The sequence below is a fragment of the Anguilla rostrata genome, chromosome 4 (genome assembly GCF_018555375.3).
Source record: "Anguilla rostrata isolate EN2019 chromosome 4, ASM1855537v3, whole genome shotgun sequence".
Classification (NCBI taxonomy): domain Eukaryota; kingdom Metazoa; phylum Chordata; class Actinopteri; order Anguilliformes; family Anguillidae; genus Anguilla; species Anguilla rostrata.
The window spans coordinates 8,934,787-8,955,062 of record NC_057936.1 but is presented as its reverse complement, the minus strand read 5'-3'; the positions used below and the strand labels follow the sequence as shown (position 1 = coordinate 8,955,062).

Below are 20,276 nucleotides of genomic sequence, written 5' to 3'. Positions count from 1 at the left end.
CCATGTGAACTGTTTAATTTGAATTGAATTACTGTTCTTGCTGCTGTGATTTTACATTTGTTGATTTGTTTCGACAAATGCTTTTGCTCCAAGTTAATAATAATAATAATAATTTCTTACATTTATATAGTTCGTTTTTTTGTGTGTTTAAATACAGTGCACTTTTTATAGTGATGAGGGGGAAAACTCACCTCAGCCTCCACCAATGTGTAGCACCCACCTGAGTGATGCTTGGCAGCCATTTTGCGCCAGAATGCTCACCACACATCAGCTACGGCCAGTTTAACTGGGGGATGATTAGGTGGCAGGTTGTGAAAGCCAGGTAGGGAATTTGGCCAGGACACCAGGGAACCCCCTACTCTTCGCAATAAGTGTCATGGGATCTTTAAGGACCACAGTGAGTCAGGACCTCAGTTTAATGTCTCATCCGAAAAACACCATCTCCTACAGCACAGTGTCCCCGTCACTGCACTGGAAGATTGCCCCCTACTGGCCCACTAACACCCCTTCCAGCAGCAACTTAGGCAATGTTCGGAATAGATGCTGAAGTTGGCCATGTCCAATTTTTTCCCTGTGTGACACAGATCTGATTTGTTCTGAGCTGTGTATACACAAAAATCTGATGTTTTCATCAGATTTGGGACACTTATATATGTGCCCATCATTCCATTTACTTCCTCCACTTTCTCACCCTCATCCTCAACAGCTGTTGAAGTGTGAAAATAGTAGTGTTTAATGTGTTTTGTGACATGTTGTATTTTGGAGTTTATTTTGAGAAATGTGTTTCTAAGAGGACATGTTTTCTAGGTTGTAAACATGCTTTGAAAAATTTTATTGTGGGCTCAGGTTTGTTTGTTTTATTTTGTTAAATGTTTTTGTGTTACTAAGTTGTTGTGTTTGAATGTAGCCTTTGTTTTGGTAATTCATTAATCATTGATTGAATTAGCACACGTGTCGTCCTTAAACAGATATCAGGTCACATTTACAGAATGCAATATTATATAATGTAAGTTTTCATGCATAATTAAAAAATATATATCACTAAATCAGGCATTTTATGTTAAAAAAAAAATATTTTATTGAACCCACTTGTAGTTACGCACCATCTATTCCACCTTTTCTGGTGCATAAAATGTGCGTGGCTAAAATTGACTTAAGTCACAGCCTAAATGTCCTCATCTTGGTCTAATATGAGACAAACCTTCAAACTGCCCCATGTACGCATCATGTTCCCTAACACCTACATAATGGTAACGCACCCTAATATTAATGTGCTTAAACTACTGAAATATACTTTTTTGAACTTAGATATAGATATAAATCAGTTTATACAAGAAACTCAGGCCCTGATGTAAAATTACTGTTTTCAAGGAATTACTCCAGAAATAAATATTTAAAAAGTAAACAAATCTTAAAATAAAAAAAAATATGGTTAATAAACTGAGAAATAAAATTTTAATTTAATTCCCACAGAAGGAAATAACAAAAAAACACATTCATTTCATCCAGATTGATCTTTGTCAAACATTCAGGGCAGCAACTGGCATGCCAATCAGAGAGAGAAGTGCTGGATATGACCAACTTAGTTACACACTTAAATGGATGTACATACACACACGCACGTGCGCACACACACGCACACACATACACACACATACACACACACAATATACTCTACACATATACACTACATATCAGTACATTGACTGTTATTGCTATTGCATTGTGAGGTTTGCCAATTGTCACATTTTTGTGGCTGCAATATCCCAAAGGAGAATATTGAGAGAGGAAAAACTTCATAGATTAGCGTACATGAACCCAAGCACCCCAAAGGCAGCAGGTTGAACCCCCTACAAACAACAGAGTCTAAAACACAGCTTTAAAAGAACTGCCTCTCTAGCAACCATACGGCAGAAGAAACAGGACATCATCTGGAGGAGACATCGCCCCTCTGGCTGCCTGGAGCCCGGAGAAGCCTCTGCAGCTCACAGGCCAGTTCTGTTGTACACCTCAAAGTTCCTCTGTAGTGCCTTCAGAGAACTGCGCAGCTGTGGAGGAGAGATGGCTCGGATTACGCATTCAACGCACTCGTGTCACAGGGTAACACAGCAACAATACGCTTATCAGTCGCGACAGACTCACCTGTTCCAGCAAGTGTATGGAGTCCTGGAGGACAGTCTTTAGAAGCTGAGTGTCGTCCCTGCTCCTGGAGCTCAGCTCAGGGTTTAAACTATGGGGCATGGAGAGCAATTATTCGCAGATGCACCACCTCCCTAAAAAACATGCCTACAACCACAAGACAAAAAAGACACAAGAGATATAGGGCTCACCTCGATGCCACCTTCTCTCGCAGGTGTTGCTTGGTGCTCAAGTACATTTGATGTGCTACATCCTCCATCGCCCACAGTTTGAAGAACAGGCCAAGATTCAGAACCACCAGAACCAGCAGTCTAGGGGAAAGGATAACAATAATTAGCAGCTACACGTACCTTTACCTGTACAAACACACCTGTACATATGTTCACCTGTACACATTTATCTGTACATACATGTCTGTACTGGAGTTGACATAACTTGCAATTGCTGGTTATGTCTCTATACTGTTTGGGTAATTTAAGGCCTTCTGGACATTCTGACCAGCAAAAAAATAAATAAATAAATAAATATTTATAGGCTAGAACCTAAATGGCTCTTTAAGTATCTCAAAAGCACAGGTGCTTATTGCTATCATCAATCTGCCCAGTCAATTGATGTAGGAGAAGTATTTTAAGTGTTTCTGAAAAAATGTAAAATTTTGTCATTAAATTAGGAATATAAATTTCATTCGGCATGAGCCGAGGAATCTGAAGAAAAAAGAATTTTCATTCTAGACCACGCAGTTCAGGAGTTATTGGCCAAAACGTAAATGGTTGTGTTACAGCACCACCATCAGGCCAATAGGTGTCATTGTGGTCACCTAGTAGCGGGGGTATTGGGATGGCAGATATGACATCCAGCCAAGTTACGCCTTAGTGTGGCGGCATGCCACATACCTATATAGCATTGAGAGTTTGGCACTTTTCATGGTTCCCTACAGAAATAACCGCAATGACCACAGACTCTCAGCCCTTAAAAACAATAATGTCTGTTCCATTTGACCACATTTCTACAGGCAGAATTCACAAACAACTTCACACGTCCGCACAATGGAAGTTTTTTCTTCTTCTTCTTCTTCATTTTCCTGCCTGATTACATCATCACAAATGCTCCAGGCCCACAAATAATATGTCTCCCCCCATTTAGGTACATCAGGCAATTAAAAAAAAAAAAACCCTTTTCATGACGCTTGTTACATGTTGCCCCATCCCAGCACTTTTTGGTCATTTGTATTTGTCCTAATACTGTAACTTATTCTTCTGCCTAGTTGGCTTTGCAGAGGTTAGGTCAGAATAGTGTTCACTGTGTGAACTGTGTTTTTGGCTAGAAATAGCTGTACAAAATAAGTATTGTACCTTACTGAACCTGTGTTTAGCAGTTGTCTATGACCATGAAATGCACTTTTTGTACGTCGCTTTGGATAAAAGCGTCTGCCAAATAAATGTAATGTAATGTAATGAGTGCACGCAAAATTACATTCCTAGAAGTGCGCTCGTTTAAAAGAACAAAATTTTGCAGTTCCGTTGCCTCCTTCACAAGCAGCTCACCGGGTAGCGTGACTACCTGCACTTTTGGGTGAGTACATCTGTGGACACACACACAGCTTTTGGAAACAGGTAAAGGGACTCACATGAGGCTCATTCCAGCTACAATGGTGGTCATACTCCATCTGTGTGGCCCCTTCGGCTCCATAGCTCCTACAGCACAGACACGTAGATGCACAAATGCACCACCGATAAATGCTACATTACTGGGTCCTGCTGTATTTAACGATGTTTGTGTGTGTGTGTGTGTGTGTGTGTGCGTGTATATGTGTGAGTGTAGGTGTGAGTTGTGTGTGCATTTTCTGTGCGCAATGATGTTTTTGATTGTGTATACATGAGTGTATATACGTGAGCGGGGTGTATGTGTGAGTGATCAGGATGTAGTGTGATTGTGTGCGTGTGTGTGCATTTTTCTGTGCGCACATGAGTGTGTTTTTGCATTTGTGTATACATGAGTGTATATACGTGAGCGTGTGTGTGTATGTGTGAGTGTATACAGGATGTGAGTGTGATTGTGTGCACGTGTGTGTGTATTTGTCTATGTGCACACGAGTGTGTTTTTGCATTTGTGTATGCGTGAGTGTATATGTGTGAGCGCGTGCGTGTGTGTGTGTTTGTCCAACCCGAAAGGCTCTCTCCGCGGTGCTCCGTGTCCGTATTGTACTGCTTGCTCTGTTTCAAGTGTTCTGAGACGGAGCGGCTGTAGGTTCTCCGCCGGCGACGCAGGGCACTCATTTTCATTGAGTCCCCGCCTCCCCCGGTCAGCTCCGCCTCCTCCTCTAGAAGCTCCGCCTCTGGTGGGGGGAGGGGGGAGAAGTCTATTAGTAAGCACAATCAACGCAACCACTTCAACACAATGAGTGTAAACATTTCAGAGTCGTTTAGCATGGAGCGCAAGAGCAACCCCACACACATACCACCCCGTTACACATCCACTTAATGGGCCGTTGCACATCAGCTCTGTTGTGTTCTATAGATTGTGGGATGTGAAAAGTAATTATGCAGCAACAACATGGCCTCGTCTGGAGAGAACTGGCCACTGTCTGGGATTCAGTGGCTAATTTACTTCCTGCAGCAGCAGAGCCAAGCTTTCACACGCAGCTGTAATCTCATCCACTATACGAGATGCTTGGGGAGGCCCCTCGCACAGTAAGCAGCTTCAGAAAACTCAGTTCAGGTGACAGACTGTTTTCCCTGGCCGAGATTCTCAGGCAAAAACAAGAATTTCTGGAAACTGGAAAATGTATCCCAAGTTTCTTCCCTTCACTCTAAACTAACTAAGCTTTTAGTTATTATTATTATTATTATTATTATTATCATTGTTGTTATTATTATTATTGCACAGCTGTATAAGAGTCCTGTATTTCAGCTTCGCAGAAACGCACAGTCACAGAGTCAGACACACAGATACACAGATACGGAGTCAGATGAAGACGTGCGGAAGGACAGGGAAACACACCCAAATGGCGAAAGTAATCCTCCAGGCCGCTCCAGGAGTTCTTTGTGATGAAGGACTTCACTAAGCCCCATGGCTGCTTCTTATATTTCAGATCTGTATAGACCCTGAACACAAAAACAAACACGTAAAACTGATCCTGGGCACAAGCAAGAAACACCCAACGTCAATTATAAACAAACAGACGAAAGGAACCACTCTTTCTTCACGGCAGGTTGTGTTTGTCGAAGGATATTTTTAAAAAATATTTGTACAGGGAGATTAAGGGGGATTATGTTTAATCTTATTATAATTTGGGGTTATTGCACAGGCCACCTCAGACCACTGTACATAAGGGAAAACATGCCACACTATAAAACAGACATTTATGTTTGTCATTGCGAACAAATGTTATTAAATGAACGTTCATAATGTATAGCAGAGGGAGTGGGGTTGATGAACACTTTGCCAGTTTTCCAGTAATGATTTCACACAGATGTCTGGATTTGGGGAGTTTTGTCTTACAATCACTTGTAAAATTTACGTGACTCTTTTTTTGGGATGGGGTCAGGCTGACAGCCATAAAAGGTAGGAAGTGGTAATTTTGCCACAAAACTAAATGAAAAATGTTCATCAATGACATTTTTTTCTATGATGAAAACAAAACGAAAAATAAATTTAAAAAACCCCAACTTAACTAAACATTATGAATTAGCTCCCCATATTGGTATATTTCATCAAATAATTTGCACGGTGAGTGCACGCACATGATTGGACAACGTTCTAATGAGAACAAACAAGGCGATCGTGCAACTGAACATGAAAGTATGTCCAACTACGTCCCTTTCAGGGTGCATTCTGGGTGCGTAGACGTAACACTTTCTTACCTGAGACGGCACTTGTTTTTGGAGTTGCGTATGATACAGAAGCGATTGAACGTGTAGAAGTAGTCGTGGTACGGAACATCGTGTGTGTACACTTCTGCATCGACCATGTAGTACTGGCCTTCGCGGCTGTCCTTATACAGAGTCTGTGAGAGAGAGAGAAATAGCCAGACACTGTGAGAGAGGGGGAGAGAGAGAGAGTACCCTCATGTAAACACTTACTTCACAAATGTACCTGCAGGAGGGAATCCTTCAGCTCACCTGCATCTCTGTCGCCGTGGAGAATTTTCCCACCAGGGGGTTAGTGATGGTGATTGTGTACTTCAGTGTTCTCTTCATCGAGCCAGCACCATCTTTCTGCCAAGGAGTGGAGGTTGTACCTGATGACACGTGCAAACGGGAGACAGATGAGAAAATCACTCTGATCCTCCATGTTCTGGAGTATTACAAGCATAGAAAGGCAGGAGAAAATACGCCAAAGGAGGGGAGGGGGGGGGGGGTCGTTTTGGGGGTGGACAAGAAGCTACCTGTAATTTTCCTGGCCTCCAAGAACCTGCGACTGAAGAGGGAGTCGCTGAAAAGCAGCTCAAACATCTTGTCTGCGCTCATGTGGAAGACACGGTTCATGCAGAGCCGACCCTGGGCCTGCAGCGGGACACGGTCCTCTGAGAAGAGACGAGACAACAAAAATCTGAAGTGACACAGCATAGGATTTAAAAAAAAAGGTCTGACCTTAAGAACACGTCGAATTTAATGGATTGAATTTTTGTAACTTAAAAAAATGTTCGTTTGTTTGTTTTGCTATCTCACCTTCCTCAGGGCTTTCGGAGTCACTGTGCTCTGAGATTCGGTCCTCATTGGCATTCAGATCCAGCGAGAGTGAGGAGCATTTAGAGCTCCTCTCCGAGGCGTTCCGATCCAGGGGCGTGTCTGGATTGCGCTGGTGAGACGACGTTAAACGAGGGTCCTCCTATACACACACACACACACACACACACACACACAAACACATTGATCAGTCCACAAAATATGGGTATGATATCATTTTATGCCAACTGTGCGACAAGGCTGCACATACAATGTTGACTATGCGTTGGCATCACCCTTAGCTCTCATTCAATGCAACAATATACAGGATTATGAGCAGCTGGGAAAAGTGTGTAAATAAAAAAAATGCAAATGAGCCCGAATGACTGACAGCCTGGATCAGCAAACATTTACTGCTCGTTCCACACACTTCCTGTTCCAGAGCAGTTTGTGTGGCGTGAAACGGACGTGCCTCCCCCAGCTACAGTGTGTGACCGACTCGTACCGTGCTGACGGGGTTTGTGTTCTGCAGCGAGAGTGGCGGCTGTTGCTCTTCCCCCTGGGTACAGGTCCCATCGCGTGGGGGCGACTCCGCCTGCTGAAGCCAAAGGGACGAGGGCCTCTCTCGCCTCCCAGCCTGATCCTCCGCGCCCGCCTTTATATCCATGCTAGAAAAACACAGAGTTGGCGTCAAAACTCCACCCTTCCTTTGCAGGTTGACAGTTCTGCTCTTAAAAATCAATTCTGGAAGTCAGACTAACCTTTGGAAGCCAGATCGCTTCTTAAAGTGGAAACTTTATTGTTCAGTCGTAGGAGGTATGTCTGCTATTCAGCAAACGTGGCAAACCCAGGTCCATGGTACATGTGACATCATTTTAATGATTAAATATTTACTGGAATACACAGTCACATCTCACATGTCCATTGTGTGGTGACATCACAATTTAGACATGTTCCATGATAAAGGTGCCAAATGTTAATAAGTTGAGGACTCTCCTGATCTCAGTTCACAGTTGAATCACAATTCACTGGCTTTAACTGAATACTGATTTTTCTGTTAAGGAACTTGTTTTGGAAATTGCTTGCAAGTTGCTCAGGAAAAGAGTGTCTGTTTATTTCCAAAATCAAAATGTGCAACTCTCCTAACTGGTGTGTGTCGTGTGCCCGGTTTATGTGTGGTGAGTGTGTGTGTGTACCTAGTTCATGTGGTATGCCCACTTTGTGTGAATGTGTTTATTGAGCATGCCGTATACAATTTTTTCAAGTTGTGTATGTTTGTGCATATAGTTTTTGTGTATTGTGTACCTAGTTTGTGTAGTGTACCCAGAATGTGTGGATGAATGTGTCGTGCAGGTTCACCTATTTTTCGAAATGTCTGTGTTTGTGTGTTGGTTCATGTAACCCAGTTTGCATAAATGTATGTTGTGCATGTCGGTTTGTGTGATTTATGCAGTATTGTCTGTTGTGTACCAAGTTTGTGCAGTGTTTTATACCCAATTTGTAGAATACCTGTTGGTTGTAGTGTTGTGTACCCAGCTTGTGTAGTGTACCCAGTTTGTGTAGTGCTGTGTACCAAAACGGGGTTGTATGCATTCTGTACCTGGCTTGTGTAGTGCCTTCTGCTGATATCTGGAAGCTTTCCATCTCCTCATGATTCAGGCCCAGGTCATTCCCATAGTGCTGCTTCACCATGAGCCACAAATCCAACCGAGACAGAGGCTGAGAGAGAAAGAGACATAAGCTAGGAGGCCACTAGACACTTACACACACTCAGGTGTAAACAAACCACGAAGAAAATAGTCAACAGTACTGACCAAAAAAGAAGAAAGAGGTGGCATACATATGTACTTGCAAGCATGTGCACAGACACACACAGGTACACACACACACAGCTCACACGTACGCATGCGCAAGCACAGGCACACAAAGGCACACAGTTCTGCCTCCCCTCCAAAAAGCAGATAAACACAACACTGCCCCTGAGTGCTCTGCAATAGTGTCGCAATCAAAAATTAACCAGCCTATAAGTTAGATAATCTTTAAAAGCACATGATTCTGATAATACTTTGTAAGTAAAACTAATGTGGCCAGTGCTCTATTTTAGGTAAACGGAATCAGACAGGTTCAAAGTTTGAATATGAACACTACGTAGCTACTGTTATTGGACACAAGATACAGGTGCGGCTGCATTAAGAACAAACTGTTCGGATCACAGCCAACGCGAAGAAATCGCGAATAAAATGAACGGCAGTACCGACCAAAGAACATACAGCATAATTTCCGCAAAACACCGGTGCTTAAGTGTACTACATAATAATGTAAAACATCAAAAAAACAGACAGTCTAACATAATCATATTAACTTAGGTATGAAATACGAGCAGTGAAAACGCGGTACGGGGGAACCCCTAAAAAACCTACTTATTCGCGACAGCCAGAGGGAGCCGAATCAATTAATTTAGTTTTCTTGGTTGTTTTATTTTTCAGCTAAGGTTCAGCTTCTTCCGTTGTGGCTACCTGTCGACCTGCTCAGGTGAACGAAGGTAACCCTGGGCTACGTCAGGGGCGGGGCAGGAAATAACTGCATATAGGGCTTTTCTGCTCTTGGTTGGATGGTAGAAGTTTTTATTCGCGGGTCATGGTAACCATTTTGCGGAGTATTTCCACCGCCAACTGAACTAGATTGGGTCAGAATCTAAATTATATGTAGTAATCCTGTTTCTTTCAGTTACGCGAATAGACTGTTAAAACTACATTACCTATATTGGCAAAAAATAAAAGTCTACTGAAACACACCTTAGCAATCGTTTAAAAAGACCTTTTTCGTCAGTATGTGTAGCCTAAATTTACATGTTATATTATTTTCCTCCTCTGACACGGTTCACATTCTTATGTGGGATGTTTGTTAACTACCTGTAAAATTGTATTTCGTGTCCTAGACTGTGTCCAAAATGGCTTCCTATTTCCTATTAATGCAGTGGCGGTTGGTGGGTGTGGATACAGGGGAGGACAGAAATATTTTTGTCGGTTGGCGGGAGTAGCCTACGGTGCGGGAAAGAGGGGGTTTTGACTTGTTGAGACTTAAAATGTTCGTGTGATGTCCAGATGGAAAGAACAATGAAAAATAAGACTATTTGTAATTAAAATAAGCAGAACTGAACCTAAGTTGTCTAATTGTTCCACTATTAAACCCTTTGATCTTCATTTGATGATGTAGCCTAGGCCTACTACATTCTTACAAATTTCACTTGATTGAATGAAATGAATTAAACGGTAGATTCAAGAAATGCAGCAGTTTTGATAGGTACACATTTCAGAAGACACTGTAAAGATACTTAAATATAGTAAATATATGACAATAAATTTGTCATATATTTACGACCTGTTTATACAACTTGGAGCTGTATGGTAAAAAAGGAACACAAAATATCTGTGAAACCAACATTGAATTCTTCACTAATGGCCTATAAAATTCAATTTGAATGACATGTCTTCCTGTTGCTTCATGTGGCAATCAAATGGATTCTAATTGATGATGCCATACAATTTAATATAGGCCTACTGTACAACCAGTCACTGTCATTGTCTGAACCTAACTCACCGTTATGGCAGATATAGGCCTATATAGCTAGTCCAGGTGTGCAGGCCTTGTGTGCCCACTGCTTGCATAGGATGCACTGCAGCCATGTCTCCTTCGGTTGGCCATTCGAGAAGGGTTTGATGCATATAATACAGAAACGGTCTTCCTCATCTGAGGAGGACTCCGTGTCTTGTCTCTTTCTCCCTTTTTTCCTTGCAGGTTCTTTCTCTGTTGTGTTTTTTTCTGCTTGTGTGAAGAGGGTTTTTTTTTTTTTTTTTGGTCTTCTTTCGTGTTTCCGCCTTTTCTTTTTAAATCCTCTCCTTCACCGGGGTGTCGGTGAGTATTGCGCTCTTTAATGTTTTTTTTTTATTGGCTGTCTGTTCTTTCTGGGCCCAGCCTTAGGGTATGGCCGTAGCTCCTCCGGAGTAGTTCCTCTTTGCCCAGAACTGGTGGATGGCCCAGAAGTGAGAGGCACATTGGTGTCTTCATTTGATGTGCATATGAGAGGTGCCCTGTTCTCTGCGTTGGTCACATTCAAACAGAGAGGGATAACTTCATCTACCAGTGGCAGGGCACTCTGATTGGCAGCTAGGATCCGGGTTGTTCGATCCGTGACAGAGGGGGCAAAGACTGAATCATCGAATATCTCTCAGTTGGAAGGGATACACGCCACTTGCCCGGCAACCTGATTGAATATTCGTTGTGTTTGCTGTGAAAGGGAAGGCCACCTACACAAGCTTGGGAATGCCATAGATTGTCATGGTTTTTCTGGGATGCTGCAGCATCCAGGCAGCTGAGGCAGGGTTTACTTGCCTTTTCAATGGGCCATACACTGAAAGATCCAGGGGCTGCAACCTATGGGAGCAATGGCGAAATGTAATGAGAGATATCTTAAATTAACATTTTGACTAGTCAAAATGCAATCAGAGATAGGCCATATTAAATTAAATGTCATAAATGAACTACAGATATCCATAATGAGAATTTGGTCAGCCTATTAAATGTTAAAAGGGCTTGCCATATCATATGATTAGTGCTTGCTCGGTCCATACAGTTCTGTGATCATACGCAGTTCAGCAACAATGCAATGGAAGTTCAAACCATAGACTGTTCAAACGACTTTACAGTCGCGTTCCTTGTAGGCTATTTATCAGTATTAGTATTAGGCGTTCCACTAATCAGAGCCACATGGTGAGTCATATGTTGTCCAACCAGAGTCTAGTGTTGACTTACGATGACAAAAAAACAACTCGCCTATAACTTCGTTATAGAATCATATCTAGTAAAATCAGTCATTGATTCTTATGCGTCTTTTTGGTCTAACTGGGTTGAAAATTACTGCAAACCCCTTAGTTTGACAGAAAAAAGCAGGAGTTTCTCCATTACAACCTATGGGTAAATCGAGCACTGCTGTGCACTAGACGCCATATTAGTTTCTGCAGCTTCTGACTCCTCCTGCCTCTCCAGTTTCCTACGCTCTATGGCCTTGAAATTCTTATGTACGCTCTATGGTTACCGTCATAAAGCGTCTATATCATAGAGTTCACTGGTTGCGATAACTTGCAAGTCACGCCGAATGATGTACCCTCTCGCTAAGCTCGTTCTCCTCCTTTGGAAAAGCTTGAGGGAACTCTCTTAACAATACTTTTTATTAATACCGGCTCTTTTATGCTTCACATCTGAGTAGTAAGTTCACATATAATTTGAAATAAGACACGGCCTTCATTTTCGCATAACAGATAGCGTATTGGGCTACATCACAACGATGGAAACACGGAATAGTACGGGGACCAAAAACAACGGTACGTACAATTTTGCCCCATAAAAAGATGTTATAATATATGCCAACGAGTCTTGCATCTACCACAGTGTGTATCAACCCTGGACCTAGGAACTCGGTGTGTAGGTTGGTTAATATAACAACTAGGTTGAGAGTTTATAAGGTTTATTCATTGTTTCTACTTTTGTTTTAGTTGTATGGTTGAGACAAGAATCTAATTTACAATAGGGACTCATTTAAGAAGCAGTAGTCACGCAATAGAAAAAAAATCAATCTGGTCCAACACACATGGGTAAATATTTTCCCCTTCGTTGTGATTAAGAGATACACTACGACAGTTTGTGGTCTTGCATCGAAATGGTACTGTTAGCCCTTGGCGAAATTTTATGATGCTGCCGTCAATGTATGCGGTTTGAAATGGCACAACAGCTTGAAATGGCTAATTCTAGTCATGCCAGGCTAGCGGGTTTCCTTTCGTAGTCATTAATGTGCACAGAAATAGCTATTAACCATTTTATTAATTGTAAACAAATATGTCCATATAGTCTAAAAACAATTTTAAATTGTATTTTAAATAAACAATTAATTGTTACGTTTTAAAGTATTTTCCTTGCCAAGTGGACTATCCAAACTGTGAGAATACTCAGGTGTAACTGCTATTAGCTAACGTTAGCTCGGGATGATTAGGTGGGTGACATTGTCTCGGCATGCAAAAAAGCAAACGTAACTGTATCGTTGACTTGGTTATGTAATTGCATGTTTAAGAAATGAAATGTAAAACATACATTTATGTTATGAACAACATCTACCATGGCAAAAGCTCCGCTACTTGGTTGTTGCCCAGCTGGGGTTTCGCTGTGAATAATATACTGTAACACAAGGGCGTAACCATGTATTCAACACTGGGGGTTGGGCAAATGCCCAGGGTGGGGGTGGAGTGTGAGTATGGTACATGGACTTATGGATCAAGTCACTGTGATGTTGTCGTTAAATTTCTTGCCGTGAACAATGCCTGACTTCTTTAAATTCTGTCATTCAATTTCTTCTTACCGTGAAGAGTGCCTAACCCGCAAGCGTAGAAATGCGGTACCACGGCGGCACAATTATATCGAGAAATACCCTCTAGTGTTTAGACCAAATGCAGCTACAAAATTGAAAAAATAAATAAAACCGCTCGCCATCATCATTATTATTGTGATGTTTGTTTTAAAAAACCTAAGCTTTGGTGAGGGGATGCGCAGGCTCTGGTGAAGGAGGAGGCAGGGGGAGATGGCTGGGGGCCTGTTGTGGTGGGGCCCACAAAGTTGCTGGTGATTTGCTGTGAGAGTGGGGGAGGTAGGCATCTGCTCTGACAAGAGGATTGTCTCAGCTAACATGCAGGGAGCAGTCAGGTAGAAGAAAACTGCAAACAGAATGCATATCAGGCCACTGCTATATGTACTACAATTGAACCATCAGTGCAAACCCAGTGTACACTGTTACATGTATAAATCCACGAGAAACCATGTTGTACAGCATATCCACCAATTTACCCACCCAGATATAACTTTTGTTTAACAATGCTGTACATTTTAAGCTTTCTCATAAATTGCCAGTAGTACAGATTCTGCTGTAGTCAGCTGGAAGGAACTTCTTAGCTTATAAAGTAGATGGTACACATTAGAACGGGCACATCCACTTTGTTCAGGTGCAGGACATAAAAAAGTATGTACAGTAAAAATAAAATATCTGATGTTTGAAAGGACTAGGCATAAGTGGTGTGATTTAAAATGGGTTGGCATGCGGATTTAACAGTTTCATACCTTTGAAATGCAGAGCATTTTTCACATGAGCATCCACATGGCTCTGAATATTGGCTCTCTTCATTGGTTCGGTGGTGGGTCGCAGAGGGCAGTGGAATCATTTCTGGCAGCAGGTGTTGCACTCTTCAATTTCTGGCTGTGAACCAACATTCCATTGATATATGCATCTAAAACAGAAGCAGCTTTAATATCTTATTTGCAATCATTTTTATGTGTAAAAATCTGTTTTTAGTAAGCAAAAATGATAGCTTTCCCCTCAAATAATAGGGCCTACACAACTGATCCATATTATATCCAGATCTAAGGTTGACATTTCCAGATAGGGACAAGTCTTGTGAACAAAATGTGGGGTTGCTCGAGGGGTTATCTATTACACAAACCTGTTCAATCATTTTTTTTTTTAAACTGATAGTGAAAAAGCCATCAAAATGCCTGGCCAGCCTGAAATCACATATGCCACTTCCCTTTTGAACACACTTCACTGTCTTCCAGTGGCTTTCTGAAGTCATGTCAGTTCACTCTCACTAGCATACCAAGCTACAAATGGTACTACCTCATGCTGTCTTCAGACAGCTATTAAACTGTACACTCCAAACAGACCTCTCCATTCAGCATCCTCTCACAAGTTGCCTGTCCCAACTCTTCGAGCACTCAACACCCTCTCCTTGTGGAGCCCTTCCCTTCCCCGATGGAGGAATGACCTTCTCCAATCAGGAAGGCAGATTAATTGGCTATCCCAAATTATTCACAAGTATCCAGACATTGTAACCCTCCCCTCCCATTATTGACAGTGCCACTTACTTGATTATGAGTTTGCCTATCTAGCAATGTGCAGCAGTGTTTGCATTTTTATAAGTAACAGCATCTGCTGCATGAGTAAACTGTAAATATTAGTGGACATTCAGTTGGGAAGAAACAAAAAAAATGTAATATTGGTTCATTTGCTCAAAGAAGATGCATAATATCATGCTCTGTGATCATTTATTCCATAAATAGGTAGGTCGTATAAACGGGCATTTATTAATTCTCTCCTTCTCCATCTCTTTCTCAGCAAGTCCATCCTCCATGGATGATTGTCTTCCCTCTCTTCCCCCTTCCATTTGGGAGATTGGTGGATTCCACTGAGCAGTCTGACTGTAATAAACAAATGGAGTCAGAATCAGGATTTGTACTGTACTCTTCTGGTGAATACAAAAAAATACCAATGATGGGCAGCACAGGTTGCACAGGGGTGGAGTTAGGATCAAGTCTGAACCGAAGAGGGGACATTGAGGAGAGTGAACAGAGGAAGACTAGGGAGGAAGACATACTGTGTAACATCAAGGAGGAGGAGGGTGGCGAAAGGCAGAGTAAAGAGATCAAGATGGAGGATGGTGTGAGAGATGAAGAAGTCCAAGGACTCTGGAGGGAACAGGAAAGAGAGAAAGTTGAACAGAGCAAGAAAGATGAAGCCAATGGAAGTCCCCAATCTAACGGAAGGCTGAAGAATGAAGTGAAATCAGACTGTTTGAAAAAGGAAGTGGAGGGTCAGTCATCTGCTGTTGCTTCCTGTCTGTCCAAAAAGTCCAAAGTGCAGACCCAGAAGAAGAAGGTGATTGGCGATTTGGGAAGCCCTTTGAAACAGTCGCTGGGCTCATCAGAGAAAGAGTAAGAGTAAAGGTTGTGATGGATGGACCGTGTGTATTTTTTCCACGTTGCTGTCACTTTGAAAATAAAGAAATGTTCTTTTATTTGCCTTTTACAGGGTCTATGCTGAACCTGCCCTTGGATCTTCCGTTATCTCACCCAGGAGAGAAAATGCAGGTAAAGAATTATGTCCAGATTTTCTGTATTTGTGTTGTGGGTTTAATGTAGCGTCCAATCATTTTGATTATGAGAGTAATGTCATACCTTGAACAGTCACTCGAAAATAGGGGTTCCTGTACATTCACAAAAATTAAACAAATGCCATTGCAACACAAAGACTTCTTCGTGGCCCTTGGTATATGGCTGATATTGTAATGGGGTCATTCTGGTGCATTGTCCCCCCGGTTGCTGTAAACAAAAACCCCTGACGAGATTTTATTTGGGATGTTGCATCTGTGGATGTACCTCTTTTTAAAATATTCTTCCTTCCCCTCGATATTCTTGGTAAACAAGGCTGGCGTAAGTACGCATCGTTAAAGACACTGCAATAGTTTACAAGCCCACTGGTTTAGTATTTCAGATTTCTGGCCGTCTCCGAACACTCCTGGTTTCCTGTGTGACGGACGGTGTACTTTCATCGCTACCTGTCAATAACACCTGTTCGTCTGTTTCGTTCTCACTCCTCAGGGCGGACCGATGAATTTTCACCCAAAGTCTTCGCCTGCTCCGAGTGCCCCTTCGTTCACACGGAGGAACAGAAGCTGCACCAGCACATCGAGAAGGTGCACTCGGAGGAGTACGACACCATCATCATCGACTCCGACCCCCCGGGGGCCCACTCGTGTTCCGAGTGTGGGAGGAGCTTCAAGTTTGCGTCGCGCCTCGCGCTGCACATGCGGATTCACACGGGGGAGCGCCCGTACCAGTGCTCCCAGTGCGGGAAGAGCTTCTCGCAGTCGGGCTACCTGATACTGCACCAGCGCTCGCACACCGGAGAGCGGCCATACCCGTGCTCCCAGTGCGGAAAGAGCTACGTGAGCCTGTCGGTCCTGAAAATACACCAGCGAACTCACACGGGAGAGCGGCCCTACCACTGCCCCCAGTGCGGCAAGAGCTTCCGATCGTCGTCGCACCTGACCACGCACCAGCGAACTCACATGGAGCTGCGTCCGTACCCCTGTTCAGAGTGCGGGAAGAGCTTCAGGTCTCAGTCGGACCTGACCCGACACCAGCGCAACCACACGGGGGAACGTCCGTACCGCTGCGCCCAGTGCGGGAAGAGTTTTAAATTGCCCAAAACCTTGGCTGTGCACCAGCGGACTCACACAGGGGAGCGCCCGTACCACTGCTCCCAGTGCGGCAAGAGTTACACCCAGCTGAGTTCTCTGATACAGCACCGCCGATACCACACAGGAGAGCGTCCGTTCAGCTGCTCCCAGTGCGGGAAGAGTTTCATATCCGCGTTTCTCCTGGCAGTGCACGAGCCGACTCACACGGGCGGGAGCCAGCACCTCTGTTCCCAGTGCGGGAAGACGTTCAACCACTTGAGCAATCTGAGGGGTCACATGCGAACCCACACGGGCGAGCGGCCCTACCAGTGCACGCAGTGCGGGAAGAGCTTCAGCCGCTCGACCACCCTGAAGAAGCACGAGCGGACGCACACGGGGGAGCGCCCGTTCCACTGCTCGCTGTGCGAGAAGAGCTTCACTCGCTCCAGCGCGCTGAAGAGGCACCAGCTGATCCACACCGGGGAGCGCCCGTACCAGTGCCTGCAGTGCGGGAAGAGCTTCATCCAGTCGTGCCACCTGACGGATCACCAGCGGACGCACACGGGCGAGCGGCCGTACCACTGCTCCCAGTGCGAGAAGAGCTTCGCGTCCACGTCGCACCTGACGATACACCAGCGAACTCACACGGGAGAGCGCCCGTTCCACTGCTCCCAGTGCGGGAAGAGCTTCTCTTGTTCGTCTCACCTGGCCAAACACCGGAAAACTCATTCGGGATAGCTCAGCTGTTCCTAGCGTTGTTCAGCACACGTCCCTGCTGACACATCACAGGATATTTTATTATATTTTACGCTGCATATATGTTCTACATAGCATTATTTTAAAAGAAGTTCGTCTTATTTTAAACTCTTGCCTATGTTGACCATTTTAAATCAACATTTACCTAAAAGAAAAAATATTTTGCATGTTCTTGGTGGACATTTTAGTTTATTGCTGTTTTGGTTAATACACTACATTATTGTATTAGTAATGTGGGTTATGTCAGCCCAGTCATCAATTGATTCTGGCTTCTGGGGTTGACTTTCTTGCTTGCAGCATGTAAAACTATAAACAAGTATTTGAAAATCTTTTCAAAAGTTAGGATATATTTATATACATAGGACCTCCCACCTCTATGGAATTTCTACTTCAGAGACCTTTTGCATCACTTTGTGAACTTTTAACCAGTAAGTAACTCATTAATGGACGATTCCAAAATATGTGATAGTGGTTGGCTGTAAAAGACCCACGCTGTCTCCAACAAATGGAAGACATTCTATGATAATTGCTCCTCACCTTGTGAGGTTGTTTGAACAAAACTCTCCATTATGGTATGTTTTCCACTGCGGCTAACGTAATATTTCCCATTCTTCTTTATATTCAAGGTACTTTCCCTTTCCCATTTTTCTTTTACATTTATTGTATTCATTGATTTATTTTGTCGGAGGTCATCGTAGGAGTAGAATTTTGAAATTATTTTATTACTTCATATTATTTATTAAGCATCTATGAACACTTTCAGTAGACCGTTATCTGAATACTTTTGCTTTTAGTCCTCATTCAAGTGGTGGCATATTTGAAGGAATCTGAAAAAATAAAAAAATTCATAATAAAAGTAATAAACAATCTTTATTAATTAAACCATGCTCCTCAACCATGTTTTGAAATCTTTTTACATACAGTGGGATGCACAATATATGAAATGTATCTGAAATTTTGTCCTGATGTCTTGAGATGGAATCTATCTGAAACAGCTTATGTCCTATAAAAGAGCCATTGTGTTTTCATAGAGAATGAAACTAACTGGGACAGTATTCTTGGTGTTCAGATAAACTAATATGTCGCCTGCAATCAGGAAATCTTTTGGTTGCCTCCAAACATGTCTATTTAGTATTTTTGTTTTGAATGTTCTTTTGACTCAACGGCGTGAAGTTGCAAAAACAAGGGGACTGATTCGGCAACCCATGATCCTCATTTGAAAACAAAGGGGTTTGATACTGCACCATTTACCTTAATTATTGCCCTTGGTCAGCCATGAAGTGCCTGTACTGTTTTAATGAAAGTTGTGTGTAAACCAAATTCGTCCAAAATGCTACATATAAGAACAGCCAGTTAACATAAACACTTTTTCTGCATCTAAACTTGGGGTGTGACTTCTAATAAAATTTGTGTTTTGGAAATTTTCAAAACGATTTTTGAAGCACTAACATTATTAAAATAATTTATAACCATTTCCTTTTACCGAGTCCTATTATTGTGATAGTTGCAGATTTTTGTTCAGAAGTATTACTGGTAATCTGGTGTGGATTTTGACAGTTCAATGAGGTTGTGATATGGACCTGGGAACTATGTTCCTTGAGCAGCTCTCAAGTGATAATTTAGGCGCCTGCTTGTGTGTGTGGTGAAAATTAAACTGACATTCCTCAAAATGCTTTACAAAGAAGGGAAGAGGAAAAGGTTCCATTTAGCCTCACTTTGAACAAACTTCAGAAACTTAAGTCAGATGTAAACTTTGCAACAGTGAACTAACATATCTCCCTCCTAACCTTGTCGTTTAAACATTTTTTGCACCGTGTAACCGTGAAGTAACTTCCTGAGGTTTGCCCATCCCTAGTCTGAAAACCACCAACACAGCTTCTCGGTTTTGCTCCAGTATATGTCTGATTATATATAGGGTCTGTCTAATGTTATCTTGTGTCTGTCTTCAGTGAATAAAACTTGTCTGATCTAGACTAATGATTTGCTTCAAAATCTTTTCTGCTCTTTTGGCCAAGATGTACGCAAATGATGTATAATCCTGGGTTACCATGCTTACAAGTCTAAAATTACCGCACGGAAGTCTGTCCTTAAATAGATGCTGTTTCAGTTCCTTGGTGGTAGATGACTGAAATACAAAATAGCCCTGTAAAATAACTGTAGAAATACTTTCGATTCAATGTTATTTGCATAGCATATTTGTATATTTTACAGACACTGTCTTCAGTGTCTGTAAAATAGACAGTGAAGATGGAAAAGAAAATTTGGCAAAAACCCAGGCTTGGACCCACAAAAAACAAGCAATTGAGGAAAAAACTCCCCTGTGAGAAGAAAAACATTTATAGGGTGGTGAGGAAAAAAACATTGCAATGGGAAGACGTGCACTTCTGTACACTGCTTTGGATAAGAGTCTGTTAAATAAATAAATAAAGAAATAAATAAATGTAATGGAAGAGCTCTTAGGAGGATCCTGACTATAGAAAGGGGGAGGGCTCATCCTCCCAGTGTAATAGTTAAGATAGAATGAATGGTGACAGAAATGTAATGAAGGATAAAACAGAGGAAATTCATAAAATGAGCTGGACAGCTTAAAATCTTATAAATAATTATAAGATTAACGGTTGCATGTTGGGCTGTGTGTAATATAGAAAAGCCCCAGTGT

General features: G+C 42.4%; 3 protein-coding genes across 8 annotated transcripts in view; 1 reads left to right on the top strand and 2 right to left on the bottom strand.

Moving 5' to 3' along the window:
* The window catches only part of rbbp8 (retinoblastoma binding protein 8), a 111,874-nt gene that overhangs the window by 16,621 nt on the left and 74,977 nt on the right, over nt 1–20,276 (bottom strand). The gene's annotated exons all lie outside the window — the stretch shown is intronic.
* On the bottom strand, nt 1,437–9,386 carry gramd1c (GRAM domain containing 1c). 5 transcript variants are annotated; one of them, XM_064330468.1, is made up of 13 exons: nt 9,227–9,386; nt 8,407–8,525; nt 7,312–7,474; nt 6,810–6,969; nt 6,527–6,664; nt 6,261–6,379; nt 6,003–6,145; nt 5,140–5,243; nt 4,304–4,474; nt 3,767–3,833; nt 2,331–2,450; nt 2,143–2,230; nt 1,437–2,048 (listed from the first exon to the last, which is right to left on the bottom strand). In XM_064330468.1, exons 2-13 carry the CDS (start codon nt 8,496–8,498, stop codon nt 1,986–1,988), a joined length of 1,428 nt encoding a protein of 475 aa, XP_064186538.1. In that variant the 5' UTR covers nt 8,499–8,525; nt 9,227–9,386; the 3' UTR covers nt 1,437–1,985. The 5 variants fall into 5 exon arrangements, with proteins under 5 accessions (XP_064186538.1, XP_064186537.1, XP_064186536.1 ...); XM_064330467.1 differs by lacking the exon at nt 9,227–9,386 and adding an exon at nt 8,621–8,659 and having other exon boundaries at nt 6,261–6,375; nt 6,523–6,664; XM_064330466.1 differs by lacking the exon at nt 9,227–9,386 and adding an exon at nt 8,621–8,659.
* LOC135252427 (zinc finger protein ZFP2-like) lies at nt 11,872–18,499 on the top strand. The gene is made up of 4 exons (XM_064330464.1): nt 11,872–12,187; nt 15,019–15,614; nt 15,712–15,770; nt 16,281–18,499. Exons 2-4 carry the CDS (start codon nt 15,037–15,039, stop codon nt 17,597–17,599), a joined length of 1,956 nt encoding a protein of 651 aa, XP_064186534.1. The 5' UTR covers nt 11,872–12,187; nt 15,019–15,036; the 3' UTR covers nt 17,600–18,499.

Coding starts and splice junctions, on each gene's coding strand:
- LOC135252427 (XM_064330464.1), top strand. CDS start 15,037: ATGATTGTCTTCCCTCTCTTCCCCCTTCCATTTGGGAGATTGGTGGAT. Junction 15,615..15,711: donor CTGGGCTCATCAGAGAAAGA/GTAAGAGTAAAG, acceptor TGCCTTTTACAG/GGTCTATGCTGAACCTGCCC. Junction 15,771..16,280: donor ACCCAGGAGAGAAAATGCAG/GTAAAGAATTAT, acceptor CTCACTCCTCAG/GGCGGACCGATGAATTTTCA.
- gramd1c (XM_064330467.1), bottom strand. CDS start 8,644: ATGCCACCTCTTTCTTCTTTTTTG. Junction 8,526..8,620: donor CACCTCTTTCTTCTTTTTTG/GTCAGTACTGTT, acceptor TTTCTCTCTCAG/CCTCTGTCTCGGTTGGATTT. Junction 6,146..6,260: donor CCACGGCGACAGAGATGCAG/GTGAGCTGAAGG, acceptor TCTCTCTCACAG/ACTCTGTATAAGGACAGCCG.